General features: G+C 38.0%; 1 protein-coding gene across 3 annotated transcripts; it reads right to left on the reverse strand.

The window, feature by feature from the left end:
• Positions 1-1,137: 1,137 nt before the first annotated feature.
• Positions 1,138-18,767, reverse strand: LOC114545762 (E3 ubiquitin-protein ligase TRIM21). 3 transcript variants are annotated; one of them, XM_028564265.1, is made up of 14 exons: positions 18,737-18,767; positions 11,579-11,804; positions 10,361-10,575; positions 10,031-10,103; positions 9,843-9,943; positions 9,644-9,731; positions 9,458-9,546; positions 9,066-9,197; positions 6,835-6,930; positions 6,651-6,754; positions 6,436-6,544; positions 6,089-6,227; positions 5,955-5,981; positions 1,138-2,297 (listed from the first exon to the last, which is right to left on the reverse strand). In XM_028564265.1, the coding sequence occupies exons 2-14, from the start codon at positions 11,784-11,786 to the stop codon at positions 1,753-1,755; spliced, it is 1,926 nt and encodes a 641-aa protein (XP_028420066.1). In that variant the 5' UTR covers positions 11,787-11,804; positions 18,737-18,767; the 3' UTR covers positions 1,138-1,752. The 3 variants fall into 3 exon arrangements, with proteins under 3 accessions (XP_028420066.1, XP_028420065.1, XP_028420064.1); XM_028564264.1 differs by lacking the exon at positions 18,737-18,767 and adding an exon at positions 13,295-13,951 and having other exon boundaries at positions 9,852-9,943; XM_028564263.1 differs by lacking the exon at positions 18,737-18,767 and adding an exon at positions 13,295-13,951.
• Positions 18,768-20,246: the final 1,479 nt, after the last annotated feature.

The raw sequence follows: 20,246 nt of genomic DNA on the forward strand, positions 1-20,246 counted from the left end.
CACTGTGGGTGAGACTTGGTAAGACAAGCCATGGCCCTTTTAAGTATATGCAAGACGACATTATCAGTAGACCATCCAGGTATATTAATGCTTCCTAGACAGGTACACATATTACAATCTGTTGTATCAAAAGGACAGTGGTTCCCAACCTTATTGTCTTGTGATCCTTTATAGCAAATGTCTACTTGATTGACGTCAGAATCCCTCATACTGTACAGTCACATTTTGGCTCGTGAAGCAACAGCGGAGGAAGTTTAAAAGGGCATTTTCATTCAGAGTTTTAAGGTCAAGAGGAATTCAATCTGTCCATATTCATTTTCTTTTGAACAATAAGCCCAGCATTTCCTGCAATGAATGAAGACAAAGATGGATTGCAATCAGATTTGTCAGATCTGGCAAACAGAGATGCATATATGCAGCTAAGTGTTATATATCCTGTCGTTTTATTTGACTTCATTTTATTATATTTAAATGTAAATGTTTGTATGTCTGTTCTATGTGTACGTAGCGTAAAGGGCCTACACCTTAAATTTCATTGAGCAATATTTATTTGTAATTTTACAACACAAGGTTGTGTTGTAAAATTACAAATAAATATTGTAATACCAGTGAACTGGTAAATTAAGAGAGACAGCTATCAGCAGAAGTCATTTCATATCAGGAACACCAGAAACCATATGATGACACAAATGGTTGACCATTTAACATGATACAGAGGTAAAGAAGGAAGTTGAAAGAATGTTTAAAAAATGTTGACCTTATAAAGTATAGAAAAATACCAGTGGTTAAATGTAACTGAGTACATTTATTCAAGTACTATACTTAAGCACACATTTGAGACACTTATAATTTGAGTATTTTCTTCTCCTACACTTCATCCACTACATTTCAGAGGGAAATATTGTATTTTTAATCCACTACAATTATTTGACAAGTGAAATTACTTCACAAATTGATTTTTTTTCCCCCCAGTTTATTCATTGATTATTATTATTACGTGTCATTTAGCTGACGCTTTTATCCAAAGCGACTTACAATTAAGTGCATTCAACTGAGAAGGACCAAACTCTAGACAACAAGTAGTAAGTGCAAGTACTATTAGCTTTAAATAAGCAAAGCTACAAAGAAACGTATAAAAGTGCAGGTTCAAGAGTTTTTTATTTTTTTTATATTATCCGAAGTGTAGTCGGAAGAGATGTGTTTTTAGCCTTTTAGAAGAGATGTGTTGAAGAGATGTGTTGATTAGTCGAATGACCAGAAATTACGTGGCAACTCTTTTGTCATTTTTCATGTTACAGCTTCCAAATGTCCAAAAGAGCTACATTTCATTTTAATAGCCTAATTTTAATTCATATTGTACTACTCTTTTGACAAAAAAATGTGTGAAGGTGTCACTTTGAGCTCTGGGTAATTGTGATGGCATTGATGCCCATTATCGGAATGTTTACAAACCAAACAACCAAATAATTGAGAAAACAATCAGCATATGAATCGTCAAAATACACAAAAAAATGTACAAAAAAGTAAAAAAAAAAATGAAAATAAAATAAATCACCCCCCACCTCAACCAAATACAGGAACAAAATTGGGTAAACAAACTTTAAACACCTTGAATACAGTAACTAGCAACACCAAATTAAACCCTTTGGTTGTGTCATGAAAAATCATGTGCACCTGAACTCAAACATTTCATATCGAAGAGGTGCATTCTAACTTTCAGTGCACCGGTAACACGTGCACTTTAAGTAACTACTACTGCTTCCTCACAGGAGAGATAATCAGAGGATGAGAGTTCTTCTCATTTTGTTTAAGATGGGGACTGAAATATGGGGAAATCTCACCGCTGAACGAACACTCGGTAAACGAGTAGATGTGAGATCGAGCCGTCACATCGTAAAAGGACACGAGACCTTCATCATAATCCACAAACACCCCCACCTTCTGAGGTTTCTCCGTCAGTGAGAGGCTGGTGGGCGGTTCTGTCAGGGCTGCATACTTTTTATCTTCGTAATGTACCGTAACCCAGTAACCGTTATCTGGCTTCAGCGAGAGTTTCCCCGTGCGGTTCGCATCACGTCTTGCCACACCCAGATCCCACCCTGTTTTGTTGCGGACCTCCACCTCCCAGTATGACTTCCCAGAGTTCAACCTGTTGAGCCCCAGGATGCTGCCGAACGTGTCAAACCTCTGTGGAGCATCAGGAACTATCTGGTTCTTTCCTCCATCTCTCACGGTTTTCAAATCAGTGGAAAGAACGAGGCACCGGTGTGCAGAGGCTGGATCCAGCTTTACATCCACTGCAGTGGAGGAAAAAAAATTGGAAATAGAATGGTGATGCACTTCATTTGGGCGAAACTGTAATACTACACATACTGTATGTTGAGGCCTAAGAATTTTTGTTTCAATTATTCAACTACAGCAGTCTTTAGATTCAACTGAGCCTCAACTAGTGTAGAAAATGTCCATCATTCTTCTGTGATAGAAGTTTTTAGTGGGGTAGTGAAGGTGAAATATTGATCATTTGGTGTTGGAAGGTATATTCCATTAAGCCATTTTTATAACACAATCAAAAAAATACACACAATATTGATGTTCTACATGTATAAAACGTATCATTTTGTGAAAGAATATCACAGCTTTGTGATAAGTTGCTCCCAAGAAAAACCACAGAATCGTTTCCGGAAAAATGCCCTAAAGAAACATGTTTATTGGTTTGGTAAAGAAATTGTCCGACTTGTTGCCCGTTTACAACCATGTGTCAGTGTGGTCCAAAACATAATGACGTGCTCATTGGGATTAAACTTGAAATGCACTCAAATGTTGGTGCTCTTGAAGAAAAATAGCTTAAAAATTCTTCAAAAGAGGAAAAACTTCAGGCACACGCACATAGAGGAGCGAGAGTATTTGTATTTTGATAGAGGAACGAGAGTATTTGTTTTTTGATAGAGGAACGAGAGTATTTTTCTTTTGGTAAAATGCCTTTAAAGGGTTACGGGGCTTGTTCGTGACAATTGTAAAAGGCAAGTTTTAACATGCTGGTTCAGGCTGGCAAATGAAGAGACAGCACCTGAGCCTGACTGCTTTATGCATTCACTCAGGAGGTGTCGCCTAATTGGGTAATTAGGACAACAGGTGGAAGATAATGAGAGTCATTCCAGAAGTACTTCCCAAATATTTCACAAACCAAACAACTGAAACTCTGTGGAAGTTAAATTAGGATAAACATGATCATTTACTCAAATAAAAACATAGGCTACTATACAGTAATATTTGTATTGAAATAAATGTTTCACAATAAAGGAAATAGATTTCTTCATTTAAGTTTGCATAACGCTTGAAAATCCGACAGGTCTCTCTCTGGAGGAGTTGTGTCAGAAATCTGGTTTTTAATTGAATTATGGGGACATATACAATGTGTATCAATATGATATAGATAGGAGACGTCAATGTGTCTGCCTGGTGGGAGTCACAAGCTAAGTTTCCATCCACTTGTCAATCGAATTATCTGAAGTTCGGTAAAAAGAAATCATGCAAATAAAGCTGGTGTAAGTGTGTTTCCATCCAACAGCTTTAAAGCGAATAAAAACCTGTTCGTAATGACGTCACATGCTGTTTTGCGATTAAATTGGTATATCAAATTGATTTGAGACATTTTAAGGTGTTTCCATTCATTTTCACACTGAATTGCACAACATTCAAGCAAACTTGCAAACAAAGTTTTGCTAGACAAAAGTAGTTAATATTAGAGGCCAAGGAAGCTCTGATGGGCCTTTGGCCGAGGAGCTGATTCAGCTCATCAAAAAGGTGGAACTTGCCTTTTATTTTCCCTCCGGCACCGCTGCGAGACAAACTCTCTTTTTTGAGACATGTATCGCTGTTTGAGCGCCTGCCATTTACTCCGGAGGACGTCCCACGGCTTGTCGTAACCTTTGTTGGTAATTTCCTTTGCGAGTTCCTGATAAATGATGGCATTTCTTAGGTTTTTGATATCTAAAATAGTTATATTTTGCTCGTAAATTAAATTCAAAAAGTCTCTTGTCTCCTCGTTTGTCCACTTACATCTGTCTTTGTTGACACCTGTCATGTGTGCAAACACAGCGGAAATACTGGGCGGAAATGAACTAAAACTTCTTCTTCGTTTTGTGGTGGGTTGCAACTATAAAATGACATGAAACTTAATCGCAATTAATTAATTTATTCGGCATATAACATTTTCATCAGCGTTTATCGCATAAGCCGTATATCGATCAAGAGAAAATCCGATGAGACCGAACATATTTTCTTTGAGTCGATATTCATAAAATTCTATTGAATTTTACTGTTTCCATAAGGCATTTTTCATTCGATATCACTTAATTCGGATAAAAACGTGTGGATGGAAACATAGCTACTGACTTTGTCTCTTCTAGTGCTTCCTGCGGCTGCCTTCCTCACTGCTACACATAGACTACGTTCACCCCGCAAGTCTTAATGCCTAATTCTGATTTTTTGCTCAGATCCGATTTTTTATTTGGCTGTTCACATTACCTTTTAAAATGTGGCCAATATCAGATTCCAGTGTGAACTGTTGTGCGGTTTCGAACTGACCCGCATGCGCAAAAGAACAATAACAATGACATCAAACGCAGCACGCTGTTGCACTAAAGTTAGGGAAGTTATGGAGGAAGTAAGCACTTTCACTTTTATTTCAAAACGTTTGTGTAATGGCAGCCATAACATTAATGAGCAAGTGCTGAGGAGGAGAAGAATGAAGAGAAAGAGAGCCAAATTGGCTATTTGGGCCTTTTGTGGAGTTATGGCTGCAAATTCACTACAGAGGTCTGTGTGACCGGACGACCGATTTGCACGTCAGTAATTATAATTTATTTTGACAGAGTGTGCTCATATCCCTAATATAGCAGTTGGTTTGACCCATCCCAAACCCTCATTTATTTGTAGACAATCATTACTGTTACGTGCATATACATTTAGCTTTTTATTGTATATTTGTGTTCAGAGATTCTGTCCTTAAGGCATCTTTATGTGCATCAAGACGATATACCCGCAAAGGTGGCGTTACAGAAATTTGTCAGATTCTATGTTTCAAAGACATTGGAGGTACTTAAAGGTGCCACATACATCTCCTCTGTGTGCTGAAAGATAACTTTGTGCTAATATTTATTTTATGGTTGGGGCTCATCTATAAGACATGAGGGAGAAAGTTGTTCCTAAATTGGGGTCACTTTTAAAAAAAAGCCCATTTGGAATGAATAATTAATGTATTTGTTTGTGTGCTGTACTGTGTTACATACAGATAGATTCACATGTTTGAGTCTTATGTAATCAACCACTACAGTTGATTTGTCAGGCTTTTTTATAATCCATTGATATCATGTTATTTATTGGCTCTATCTTTGAGTCAATGGGAGGACTATCGGCCTCTATCTCAAAGTCTGTTGTATCACATATTCGCCTCATCTTTGTAACTGCCCGGTATATTTCTTTTTAAATGGGGAGGATAAAAGGAATGTTAGTGTTGTGCACACTTCTTTCAGATATCAGAACGTAATGTAGTAAAGAAATTGATTTCAGACCTTTTTTTGTGGATTTATTGAAATACAAGTTTAATCAGCATATAATCATGTTTAGATTTATTTAACTTTTTTTCTTGGAGTTTTTTAGTTTAATTTGTGAGATCTTTGGGAAGTACTCATTGCATGACTCTCATTATCTCCCTCCGGTTGTCCCAATTACCCAATTAGGACACCGCTGAAGAAAACCTGTCACAGTTGAAACCAGTTGATATTCTTAATTGTCATGAGCAAGCCATGTAAACTACAAAGGATTTATATATATATATATATATATATAAAAGAAAGAAAGCTGTTTTCTTTTAAACTGTAACCACTATTGTTCCCTAACCAAAATGTCTTTCTGTTTAATAAGTCAAAATTTTAATATTTTGAGTCACACACCTGCAAATGTGGGAATCCTCTTGAGTTCTGTGGAAAGAGAAATTGTATTCAAACAATTGACTATGAATTAAATACAGACATGAACTAACTTAAACTTTAATATACAAACCTTGATAAACTTAAGGCGTACTCACCAACAGACGAGAGGTTTTCCAGTTTCCGGTGAATTTCTTCCATCATGTTTGATATTGTAGTTCTTAGTGACCCGAAGCAGAATGAAGTGTCAACAGTGACATTTTTCCAATTTCGATATATATTCAGGTCTGGAGAAACCTGTGAGAGAAATGTCCTTCAATCAGTACAAAATCATTTTAATGAATCAGAAATACAAAACGGGTGGAAAAATACTTGAGCAGAGAGTGAATATAGGTTTAGCTTCCCCCTATCTGGATATTGTCCTCCGATACTGACATGTAGCAGAATAAAAGCATAATGACTTGCTCAGATTTTGGCCAAAAAGGCCAGAGTTTGGATGTCTCACCTGCAAGTCTGGCTTTTTGTCCAACTCATCAGTGGTCTTTTTGAGTTTGTCAATTTCATTTTGCAGCTTCTGGACTAGATCTCGTGCCTCTCTCTTCACTCTCTTTCTCCTTAAAATAGCATACAGTAAATGCGGCATCGGTTAGATTTATTCACCTAACTGTGGTGATCATATCATATATTACTGGTTTATGTTCTGAGCCACACATGACTGACCTCTCGTCCAGAGGTTGAAGCGCTTTCTGCCGTGTGTCCTCCACGACTCTCATCACCTCTGAGAACACGTTGTTGATCTCCAGCCATTCAGCATCCAAGCTGCCCTGAAAAGAGCAGCGGATAGTCAGGATGTTAAAGAAACGTGAATCAAAACTCAAAAAGTAAATAATCTGCTGCCGCTCACCTTGCAGGTTTTTACAGATGATGTGACTTCAGCCATCTTTTGTTCTCTTGTCTGAATTTCCAGCTGTAAATCAGCCCTCATCCTGTCTTGCCTCGCCTTGAATGAAGAGAAAAAGTACTTATTGGTATGCACACATTGTAGTGACCACTTGCATATACACACACAAGTACAGTAACAGCATTAACGCTCTCTCTCTGACCCAGGTGCACAGAAACAGTTGAAATAAGAAACGGCGACACCTACGGCATATGGATGAAACACGTGAAACTGAGACCATTGTGTAAAATAAATCAAAATATTGCCTCTCATTGATGATATGAAGAATTCACAAAGCCATTCTTACAATTAATATCCTACACAAACACCTGTTTAATCAATCTGTGGAGAAAAACAGACACAAAAAAAACAAGATACTATTGTAAATTCAAATGAAGATATATTTACTAATTACATGTTCCTTGCGTAGAAGATGAATTCCGACACCTTTTGCTTTTTAGATACAATCAAATTGATGGGTATAAAATGGCATGCCATCACCATGCTTAATGACGGCCAATGGCTGATTTTGCACTGTTGGAAGATGTAGCAAATGGAGACAGACAGCAAGAAGACTTGCTGACAAACGAGTACGTGTGGCCTCAGAGCCGGTTTCGACTTTCTTGAGCTGTCCTGTTGGATCTCTGTGCTGTTGTGGGCCCAGCTTTACAAAGAGGAGCACTCGGAGAAACCACGCCATGCCCGTCCCACTTTAAGAGGGGTCAGCTCCGGTGTCCCGTGGGAAAAATACTTTTTCGATGTAGCGCTAGGCGTTTTTTCTGCATCAACTTTAATATTGGATCATTTATTTTTAAATTCGTGGCATCAGCTGCATCTGCAACATGTTGCCACTCTACAGCTTTTTTGGCATTAGTAATGCCCACACTGTGCCCTCCAAACATCTTATCCTCTTTTCCACCTCTCCAAAAAGAACTACAACTTCACATTGATTTTAATTCCTTTTCTTTGTTTTCCTCTCTGCGCATGTCGGTATGAATAAATATTAATCAGGGGCGTTTCACTGACTATTTATAGGCAACAATGGGCGTGACATGAAGCTGCCATTTAATTTTTTTTTTTTTAAAGTGTCATTTAGCTGACGCTTTTATCCAAAGTGAATTCCAATTAAGTGCTTTCAACCTTAAAGGTGCAAACTCCAGACAACAAGTAGTAATTGCAAGTACATTAGCTTTAAATAAGCAAAACTACAAAGAGACATATGAAAGTGCGGCTTTTTTTTTTTATCCAAGGTGCAGTCGGAAGAGATGTGTTTTTAGCCTTCGTCGGAAGATGCGTAGGGAGCCACGACAGCAAACTGTTGGGATTTTGTTGAGTGATTAGTTCTCCCTCACTGTGAGAGGGCAGCAAGCAGATTGGCTGATGCAGAGCAGAGTGGAGCAAATTGTGATTTATAAAGGGAAACCGTAGGAGGTGCGTGCACAAGATTTTATAAATCTGAATATTTATTTTTGTACTCATGTCCTCAATTCATCCGTAAGCCACTTCTCACTGAAAACAACATATGTCAACCTGCTGGTGGACTAAAGAAAACAAATCAGGAATCAGGCACTAGGATACAACATCGGGTAACCATGAATTTCTGTACACATTTTTCTGCCAATCTATCTAATAGATGTTGAGCCATTTCAGGGAGGGAAACATTTGATCTCATGGTGATGCTAAATAAAAAGTCAGAGGATCACCCAAATCAGTAGGATTTGTCTTCTGGGGACCATGCATCTCTAAAAACAGATATATGCATATGAATGCAGAATCTGTAGGCAAAGGGGCATAATTTTGGTATCTAAAGTGTTTTTCTGTTTGTAGTCCGTTTATGTTCCAAGCAGTATTGACCAATCACATTTGAGCGGACTTTATGCAAAAGAGGCGGAACGCATTGGCCGGAATGCAATCACAGAACTCATCGGCTATCGCCTGATGAAAATTTAGGTTCTATTAGTTTAACATTTATTTGTGCAAAAGTGTGGTCGTCTCTCAACTCCATTTGTGTGTCTCAAGTTGCTAATCAGACTATAAACAATGACCGGCGCACGGACCATAAATATCTCGACCAAATTTCATGGAGATTTATGAGTGGTGTGGACTGACTGACCAACAGACTGACATTGCATCCCTTCAGCCACACCGCTAGTTTTGGCTAATAACAATACACTCTGTTAGTAGAAGTTCAGTACCTTTTGCAGTTTTTGAGCCTCCCTCTCTATCTCCCTCTCCTTCTCTCTCTCCTTCTCCTTTTCTGTGTCATTTGGTGGGACTGCTGTTTCCTGAACTGTGGTTGTTGGAAGACCCCAGACCAGTTGCCCCACCTGCAGGATGAAAGCACTCAATGCAAGCTGGACCAAATGATAATTAAAAAAAAAAAAAACTTCTCAGTCTGCAATGGATCTATTAAAGAAAATATATTTGAAAGTGGTGCATGGTTACAAAACACAATTCTATAAAATTATAATCCAACAGGTAAAAACTAGTTCTATGCAAATGCATCTGTACAAAAGAAGCAATTCACAGGATGAAACTGGATTTACTCTCCAGTGCGACATGGAAACAAGTCGAGAATCTGCTGTACCTGCTGCGCACTGGTGGAGAAATCAAGCGCTCGACGAGCGTTGGTGGCGGTTTGATGTGTTGTGCTGAAGTGCTGTGGAGTTTCAAACACTGCAGAGAAAGAAGTCGGTGACCGTCAAACAAAGCTACTTTGAAACGTCTCTGTATGTTGTTCCAGTTCTGAATGAATTACAGCGATAGAGCATACGTGATTTGTTGGTCTGCTTCGCTGTGACTTCTGCGGTTGTGGGATTTGCTTGGGTGCTGAGGATCTGAGACACCGGCATCAGCAAAGGCTGTCAGAGAAAAGTGGAAGATGAGATTTTATGGGTCTTACTCAACAACGCATTGTTAACTTTTCCTGATCACTCAATATTTCCATTGCACATCAACCTGTTTTTACATACATTTCTTACCTGTACCTGTGCACCACTGGCAAAATCAAGCGCTCGATGAGTTTGGTCTGAGTATGTGACCGTTTGCAAAGATTGCTGTTCATTTTCCATCACTGTAGGGAAAGAGGACGGGGTAACTGTTAAACACAGCTGCATTGTGTAACTCCCAGTGATGGATAAACTATGATTAAAATGCATACTTGATTTGAGCATCTTTTGTGTAGTTTCTGTGTCTGCAGGCATCTTTGGGGTGGTGAGGTTTGAAAACGTAACCTTCCAAGAGAGGCGGGAAACAAGATTTTAAGGGTTTCATTTGCCACTTACGTATATCAACTTAATTTGTATACTGTTACATTAATTTGTTCAATCAACATTCCATGCCACTCTCATCTGTGTTTATCAACCTTGCTGTCTTGAATTCAATTATCCTATAACTCTATTATCCATACAGATTTTTTTTTTTATATAACAAATAAATTATAAACAAGCTTTGTCCTCAATTGATAATGCGATTTTTTGCTCGCATATACCTCGTTCTTGACTGGAGTAATCCAGTTAAATGGTCCACTGTCCTTTGGAGGAGATCCTTCCCAGTGATTTCCCCAGCGGTACTGTTCGCTCTCTTGGATCCTCATTCCCTTTGGCGTGCATCCCATCATCCCCTGGTGAGTTCTCAGGCCATGGTAAGACGTTATTTTGGACCAACCACAGTGGCAAACCTGGAGGCTCATGTCTGATGAAAAGTCTGTATAAGACAGTATTGAAGAATCAATTTCCACATTACTACATAAAGCCTACCGAATATCTCTTTTGGAGAAAAAACATATTTCCTTAAATAAAAATAAGAACATTGTTCCTTAAGTAAATGCTGTATTTAAAACTGCAAAAACACAGCCATGTTATATTCAGTATTTAGGAGAAAATGGGGAAACCCAATGTGTGGTTCATTGTACTGTGAAATTAAATGGAGTTAAAGGTCCCATGACATGGAGCTCTTTGGATGCTTTCATATAGACCCTAGTGGTCCCCTAATACTGTATCTGAAGTCTTTTTCCAGAAATTCAGCCTTGGTGCAGAATTACAGCCACTAGAGCCAGTCCCACAATGAGCTTTCTTTAGTATGTGCCATTTCTGTCTGTAGCTATTGAGGAGGAGAGAGGGGGGGCGAGGAGGAGGGTGGGGGTGTGGCCTTGACCAACTGCCACTTTGCTCGTTTGAAAGCCATGATGTCTCTCTCTCATGGGTGGGCCAAATTCTCTGGGCGGGCAAAGCAGAGAAAGGGGAGGTAACCTTGCTCCTTATGACCTCATAAGGAGAAGATTCAAGATCGGCCCATCTGAGCTTTCATTTTCTCAAAGGCAGAGCAGGATACCCAGGGTTCGGTTTACACCTATCACCATTTCTAGCCACTGGGGGACCATAGGCAGGCTGGGGGAACGCATATTAATGTTAAAAACCCTCATAAAGTGAAATTTTCATGCCATGGGACCTTTAACACTGATATGGTGAGAGTGAAAGTAATGACTACATTGCCTTTCAGGGTTTCTTGAATCCAGTGGCTGTCCAACAAAGAAGATTGTCATTGCAGAGCAGAAATTTCTTTTAATGAGGTTTTTGTTGGCCCACTCTTTTACGGATTCTTTTGCGACTCGTATTTCCAACATTTGTCCATTTGCAGCAGGTAAATTAGAGACACTGGTGATAAAGATATGATGAATTCAAAGAAGAATCACTTGTGTCCCACTTACCAGACTTGTAAGAAGGGGTGACGATATTCATCAAAGGATGTTCTACTTTGATTGGAGGTCCCATGAAGGTCAATTTAGGAATGTAACGGTCTTTCTCAGGGATACTCATTCCCCTTGGTGTGCATCCCATCTTCCCTTGGTGGGTTCTCAGGCCATGGTAGGTCGTAACTTTGGACCAGCCGCAGCAGTTGCAAAACTGGAGGCTCATGTCTGATGCGTTGAGTACCTGTAGAAGTTAAATGTACATTTTTATTCGTCAGAGATGGGTTTCTTTTTCACTCATTCTTCGATTATTTAACAGATTTGGATGAAATGATGGAAATTATTTCTTTTTGCCACTGTTTTTTTGTGGCAGAGACTTTTTTGAGGGCATCATGTCAGCAGATAACCGTTTATCTTTAGAAAGAAAGTAAGTACACATATTTGAGTGTGAACATACTCTGTTTTGACATCTGTCTCAAAGAATAATTCCCACGGAGGGACATTTTGATAAGAAATAAAACCCAATTTGAAACATTTAATGCTTAAGTGATAAATCACCCGTACCTTTTTTAGGTTAGATCTACTGTCGAATGTCTGTCTAAGTCAATTAATTTCTTTCATATCAGTGGGTATTTATTTGTCTGTGCTGTTTGCAACCTGGATGTGTAGGACTGAGATTAGACAGTGTTTAATCGCCCTCTAGTGGTACTATAGAGTACTGTGCAGTATGTACAATACTCTAGAGTATCACTTTACCACACACAGCCAGACACAACCAGGAAACAAATAAGGAATAGTATGAATTTTTACTGCAGAAAGTTAGGTGTCAATGTGGATAACCTCTCCTCTAAAAAAAAACGTTGTCAGTGTCATTAAGAGGCGTTTTTGAAATGGGATTAAATCAAGTTTAACTGATGGGAGAAAAGTGGCATAGATATTTGGGATAATTATGTATACAATAGTAGGCTATGTTTTGCATAATAAATTACATCAATCAATGTGAAAAAGTTTGTATATACATATTTCTTATATACTAATTGTTCAACAAATACTATCTAAGTTGGCACAAAGTTTGGCAATGCACACGTAGCATCGCTTTAAACCAATCAGAAACAGTTTTCGGCATTGATACTAAGTCGACTTTGGACTAGAATTAGCTAATACCAACTCTGACAGCAGAACACAAGCTTAATATAACTTTCATCATAAGAAACTATTGATATCACTCTGACTGCAGAACAGCGCCCATTAAACAATTAAACTACTTCACACACAATCATATGTTCCGTGTATTTTGTACACACCCTGAAACTTGTGGTTTAGTTTATTTGCATTAGCCTACTGCCCTGTTAAAAAATACAGTCCTGTTTTAACTGTCAGCCACTATCTGTCATCTTATTTGCACTACTGAGTGTTATACAACCTGGATAGCTGTAGACTTTATGGGACAAACGTCTGAAATCGCTCTTTTTGACAAACATTTATGTTTGAATAATAAAATAAACTGCCCTCTAATAACTTTTATAAAAACATCTTAAAGTCAAATTCCTTTGAGGCATAAACGGATTTTAATATTAGGCCCATTTCTCTTTTCAACATGGCATTATATTTTTACCAAACAGGAATACTGAGCATATAGTGTGTTATGATTTTTTTCATGTTGCATCATAACTCAATTAAACATCGCCAGGTGCTTTAAAGTTAAAAGAAGAAAGCTGTCGAGCAGCAGCTTACCTTGCGCTCTCTAACCTCGATGCTCCTCTGAGTGATTTGTCTTTCATTTCCCGTCTCTCTTTCCATCCGTTCATTCATCCTCAACTTTCAGTTTCGATTCAGCCTAAACAATCCTAAAGCTTTTCCTTTAATCGTCCCACACGCGACTTTTGCAACACAAAATGTCGTGTTATTAAGCAACACTCATCTCATATATGTGTTGAGCTTACATACTGTATGATTTAAAAAAAAATCACAATAATGTATAGTTTGAAAAAGGTGGACAAGGAGTCTTGATTTTCCCTGTGCACTGACTAAAAAGGTAGTAGCCCAATAAGCCATACTACTGCGACTGCATAGGGGAAAGTCGGGTGAGTTGTGCCAGTTTTTACTCAAAGTGACTTTAAAGTGAAGCCATGACAGTAATGCCTTCAACTTAAGGATGTACATATATTTCAGGATGTGGTGCATCCCTGAGAACAATAACTTTGGATCTGAAATAAATTGTTTCAGAAATATAGCTTTTGGGAAAAAAGTGGTCTGTGGCACAACTTGCCCCTGATGCAGGGTAAGTTGTGACTTTGGGGGGAATAGGTTAGGGTAAATTGTGCCAGTGATTTCTGAAGCAAAACAGAACATTTTAATGCTATGAACTGTAATGCTATATGAAAGCAAGACAAATGCAATACAAAATTACACATTTAAGGTTTATTTAGATATTGTCACCCTAGTAAACTGTTGGAATAAGTCATATTTTGTAGTTTAGGAAAACACAAAAAACTTAAACACAATATGTGATATTTGTGAATCATTTCAGGCAAAAAGGCTTTAGCAATAGATGCCTGTTTAAATACATAGAATGCTGTCTGTCAATTATGTAACATATAAGAATAAAGTGACTAGGCTAATTTCTAAACATCCTATTATGACTTAGGCCACTTGAAAACTTAATAAAACTTCTCTTTAATAACATAGTGCAAACTCAAAACTGAAATCAGTGTTAGCTAAATTAAACAAATGGCAGGTACAGTAGGTCTAAATCAAACAGTGTGGGGTGTGGGTAGTTTCTTGAGGACATCACCTCTAGGGATGACTCCTTCATCACTGGCACAACTTAAACCAGGCCCTTTGGCACAAATCACCCCGGACCCACAAGTTTGAAAAACTAGCATGATCCAGAAGTTAAGAGCTAACATCATGCTAACTCTATAGACTCATTGTGTAGCCTGCTAAAGCACTAAAACGTGTGAAATGTTTTCAAACGTGTCTATAATTGTTCGGACACTACAATCAAAAAACTTTAATCATAGAAATTTTACTTTGAAAGGAAAAAAACAGTTTTATGAGCTAAAATGTGCTTACTTCTCATGCCATGTCACTCCCTTCTTTGGAGGATGAGTAAAATGGATGGCTTTTCAAAATGATGTGGTCACATGACCAATTTATTCTAAGGTTTTACAAAAACAAGGGGTGGCACTACTTCCCCCCTGGCACAAATCACCTCACTCTCCCCTACAGTATACCAGGCACGGCGTTATGGGTGGGCCTGACGGGCCTAGGCCCACCCACTTTTCAACAGGCCCACCCAAAACATTTCCTCAAAAAACATTAATTAATTAATATATTATAATTTGGTGAAGAATTATTAAAAATCGGCAAATAATCTCATAATTTGTGCTAAAATTGTCTAAATGTTTAGTTTTCAAAAACAATTTAAAGAAACTGGTCATGTCTGTTTTTATGTTTCTGCGCAAGTTCAGCAGACAGTGAGGTTCGGATCTGATGTAGCTTGTCGGTATGCTAGGCTAGCTCCCAGTGATCTGAGAGTGTGAAAATCATTTCCAGTAAAGGACAAGGTTACAACAGTCGTTTAGGTACCTTAAACGTGCACAAACGGTCTCAGAGTCATCGCTGCAACCAGGAGATGAAGGAAAGCTGAGATCCACAACGCCTAGCACATCTTTGTCTCGGACACCGCAGGATGCTAACGCGGCTAGCGCGGCTAACGCGGCTAGCGCGGCTAACGCGGCTAGCGCGGCTAGCGCGGCTAGCGCGGCCAGCGCGGTTAGCGCGACCAGCGCCAGTGCTATAGCCTTTGCTTTTTTTTTTTAAAGAGCTTTATTAAGTTTTTACAAATTACAATTTATACATTTAAACATACAAACATACAGTAGGCTACCTGACAAATATAAACCATACAAGAATTAAACAAATATAACTAATAAAATAAAATGTGCAAAACCTAGCTTAAGTGTAAAGTGCCTAGAGCCTCTCATAAAGTGCATAGAGATATTTATAAAGTGCATGGAGTCTTTTTTATAAAGTGCATAGAGTCTTTTTATAAAGTGCATATAGAGTCTTTTTATAAAGTGCATATAGAATCTTTTTATAAAAGCTTCAGCTGCTAACTGAATTCAATTGATTAATATCAGAAAATGTGAACATTTGAACTATACATTTTAAAAATATTTTGATGTAAGTAATTTTGCAGAGATTATTCGTAGGAACTGAGAGTTGCCCTGTGTGTCTCTGCCTTAAGAGTCAGCCAGTGGGATGTTTTCTCTCGTCTTCTGCTTGTTATTTTGTAATGTGCTTCAAACATGTAGAAAGTGACAGGTATTTTTTTTTCCCCACATTGTTATTCCACTCCATTATGTTTGTCAGACTTATTGCTCTTTAACAAGTGTGATTATTTGGATTTACAGCTGTTAGATAATGTGCACACAGTTTAATTTGGTTTGAGTCAGTGAAGTGATCCAGTGCTGTCCCAGTGACAAAAAACTGATGTGGTGTTGGAGGATGTGACACTGTGCTTAATACAGAAAAGAGCGTCATAACATCCATTTCTACATTTTCCCATAGCTCATGAAATAACCCCGTTGGATGCCATTGGCTCAATGCTGTTAGAAACTTCTGCTACGGTTTTCCTCTCACGGAACAGGAAGTGCTTTAGGATTCATTTTGCAATGACTGCAACAAAATATGATATGAGGTATTATTGAAACAAATATATTAAGGGGTGGCTTTTTGTCATGATTTAAATGAGACAACTGAAATTATGCCATTTTGTCATTGTGCTAAAATGAATATAAATATTATATATTAAAATATATTTGCTAACCTATACTGTGTGAACTTGCTTTCTTTCAAAGATGGTTGCGACGTTACAAAACCTAAAGATAACATATTGGATTGTAACTATGTACCTCTACTCTCTAAATGTGAGGTACTTGTACCAGATTAATCTTGAAAATAATCATTAGTTGCGGCCGTCCATAACATACAAAAATAAAATGAGCTAAATTAATCAAGTAGTCCATTTATTAAGCTGAACTTGTCATTTAAATTGTAAAGTATCTATGCAAAACCCTGACTTAACAACAGACTTTTAATCTGACTCTGGTGAAACCTGATGAACAGGTTTAAATCACCACAGAAATAAACTGTTGTGAAAGTGAAAGATTGCATTGTTAGGTTTCCTTGTGAGGAATGAGATCAAAGGAAACTAAACTGAAAGTGTATTAAAATAAACCTTAAAACACTGGTTTGAAAAACAAACCAGTGTTTTTAGGTTTATTATTCATTGTTGAGAATAATAATTGGCAATGATAGTAAATTATTTGCATGAACTGTGACCAACATTTCATAGATCAAATCAAGATTCCCCACCCTTTACTGAAAATCTCTGTAAGCATTTCCAATAAAACGATACTGCTGCAGGAAAATATGTATTACTTTAGTTGGCATTCACAGTATGTTGTACATACCTGTCTGTAATTACACCCACGTACTGTGGGTGTGACATTTGGCTATATTAATCCAACCACCATTCAGGTTACAGCACATAGTTACCGATCACTACTACTGAATACATGACATGTGAGACTTCTGCATTATATGGAAAAAGTTGAGAACAATTTTAAATCTGTAAACATGTTGAAGTTTCAGTTAGACTATAAAGATACTATTTGACATTTTGGTACCAAACTTTTTGGTGACGTTCTTGTGCTGTTAATCTGTATCTTGAGTGCCAAACTATATCTAGACGGAGAGAGTGGCAGCACCAAATCCAGCTCTTTTAATACATCAATGTATAATAGCCGACCTGACTCAGGGATGTGCACAGGTACGGGCTATTGTTGCCTGGGCAACAGCCAGTTGTCAGCCTGTGCCCCCAGTCTTGTGACTTTGTTGATATTCTCACACACTGAGCACCGCTAGAGACAGTTAAGAAGTAGAGAGTCTTTGGCACTGCATGTTAAAGACGGAAAGCCCTTCCACCTTCACGTGAGTTTTGGAAGTTATGGAGATAATGACAAATGCTCTGTGAATAGTAAAAAAAAAAAAAGTACTTGGGCTTCAAATAATGGGCAGCTTGTAACGTTTGCATCACATCGCGCAGCATTGACTTATATTAACGTATCATGCTACATTACGAAGCTAATGAAGCCTATGATGTAGCAGCAGCAGGCTATTGTAGTTATACGTCTGTTACATTAGTGTGTGCCAGGCACGGCGTTATGGGTGGGCCTGACGGGCCTAGGTCCATCCACTTTTCAACAGGCCCACCCAAAACATTTCCTCAAAAAACATTAATTAATGTTGAAGTAAAAAGTTAAAACTATGCTTACGTTTTGAAAACAATGTACTTTAAGGTAAAAAATGTAACTTAAAAAACTGTTGTGTAACTGAGTGAAGGAATGTTTCAATACTGATTAAGCCTAATCAGCATTTGTCTGGCTCACACCTTCTCAAGCTTCTAAAGAATTGATTAGGTCATTGCTGTTATTTAGCATAAATGTAAAAGCGCTAGAAGACTTATTGTTTAAACAACTTTGAGAGTCATCCCCTGTTGAGCTAGACGTGATTAGAACAAAGGAAATGCATATTACTGTAGAATCAACACTTCCATGATAAACATCTTTAGTCTGTGACTAGAAATTCAGAGGTGGGTCCTTATCCTGAGAGGCAGGAATAAATGTGGGAGCAGGAGAAAGATTCGAGACTGTTCTTCTGTGAGTCCGCAAGGAGAGCATGAGATCAGTCCGCTGTCAGCTGCAGTGTAACAATTGTGTTTTGACTGTCGTTTTCATGTTGTTTTATTAAACCTTTTAGTTAACTTTCAATTCGACCTCAGCCTCTCCTCCTTCCTCCAGAAATCAGAACGAACAGTCTTTTAGAGATTTCTTAACATTAATTAATATATTATAATTTGGTGAAGAATTATTAAAAATCGGCAAATAATCTCATAATTTGTGCTAAAATTGTCTAAATGTTTAGTTTTCAAAAACAATTAAAAAAAAACTGGTCATGTCTATTTTTATGTTTCTGTGCAAGTTCAGCAGACAGTGAGGTTCGGATCGGATGTAGCTTGTAGGTATGCTAGGCTAGCTCCCAGTGATCTGAGAGTGTGAAAATCATTTCCAGTGAAGGACAAGGTTGCAACAGTCGTTGTTTAGGTACCTTAAACGTGCACAAACGGTCTCAGAGTCATCGCTGCAACCAGGAGATGAAGGAGAGCTGAGATCCACAACGCCGAGCACATCTTTGTCTCGGACACCGCAAGATGAGCCCGCAACTCAACCAGTGCTAAAGTATCCGGTCACTTCTTCTGCTGAGTTTAATTGTGTAGGACCGCCAGAGGATAACAGTAAGGTATGTGGCTACTCTGCCTGTATTGTATAATGTCGTTATATGAGATGTATGGATTAAAATAATCAATTCATAACCCGCTACAGAAGCTGCAGGCGCAGTTTTATTTCTATAACAGCTTGTTACTGTTGTCAAGTTGTTTTTTCCCTCATGGTTTTCTCTTGTTATGGCCAATAATGCTTTAGGGCTATTAATGCGATTTATTTATTTTTGTTAAACATGTTTTTAACATGAATCATCACACTAAAGTAAGGAAATAACTTGAGTCTTGTTTTGCATGACAGATGACGTTGTCAATGAACACGTTCTGTGGCCGAGTATTGATTGAAACTGTCGGGCAGTGTTGTTGATATTGGTATTGTTGAAAACTTAAAACAGTTGAAAAGAATTGTGAAATATTCGGCCTCATGTTATACGAGCAGAACTAAACTATGTTTTGAGGAAATATTAGATACCTGACCACTTTTACAGTCTATAGGCCTTAGGTTAGGAGATATGCGCTATAGCACAGCCAGGTATGGTGCGTAATGGAGAGTCCAAAGCGCTCTTCTTTTGGGCAGAACCAAGGAGAGCGATCGCGGATAGGTCCGTCCTTTGCACCGAAACTTTTTACAATGCAACAACATATAAATAGCATCAAGCTATTACAATCTTTATTATGTAAGCACATATAATATATATAATATAACAGTATATTAGCCAGTCATTTTTATTAGGTTAAACAGGGATTTGATAACGTTTTTAATTTAAGGCCCACCCACAATTGGTCTGGCCCATCCAAAACTGGAATCCTGGCTCCGTGCCTGCAGTATACCAAATACTTTGAGCTTACACAGGAGCTTGTACAGCATCTCTGACATGTTTATCTGAAAACATTTAAACATGTACTGTATAATGAGTTCAGGGGTAAATTCCAGTGGTGGAAGAAGTACTCAGATCTTATGTGAAAGTAGCAATACTACAGTGTAAACAAGTGAGTCCTGCATTTAAAATGTTACTCAAGTAAAAGTACAACAGTATTAGCATCAGAATATACTTAAAAGTAACAAAAGTAAAATATTTCAATATGCAGAATGGCTCATTTCCAAAGAAACTTATTACTGGATTATAATTAGTGATGCATTAATGTAAGTGTCACTAATGGTGCAGCTGGTAATAGTGGAGCTCATTTCAGCTGCTTTATATACTGTACTGCTGGTTAACTTCATCTGTCACAATATTTATATTTTATATTTTGTATTAATAATCTAATTCTACAAAGTAGCTAGATACTAACTAAAGTTATTAAATAAATGTAGCAGACTATGTACAATATTTGCCT

Source organism: Perca flavescens, chromosome 19 (assembly GCF_004354835.1).
Source record: "Perca flavescens isolate YP-PL-M2 chromosome 19, PFLA_1.0, whole genome shotgun sequence".
In the NCBI taxonomy this organism is placed as follows: Eukaryota; Metazoa; Chordata; class Actinopteri; order Perciformes; family Percidae; genus Perca; species Perca flavescens.

What these genes read in the sequence shown, in the direction of transcription:
- LOC114545762 (XM_028564263.1), bottom strand. Translation starts at nt 13,372, where the DNA reads ATGAATGAACGGATGGAAAGAGAGACGGGAAATGAAAGACAAATCACT. An exon ending in ACAAAAGATGCTCAAATCAA is followed by an intron (nt 9,944 to 10,030) that starts GTATGCATTTTA and finishes CTTTCCCTACAG; the next exon opens with TGATGGAAAATGAACAGCAA. An exon ending in TCTCCACCAGTGCGCAGCAG is followed by an intron (nt 9,198 to 9,457) that starts GTACAGCAGATT and finishes TTCATCCTGCAG; the next exon opens with GTGGGGCAACTGGTCTGGGG.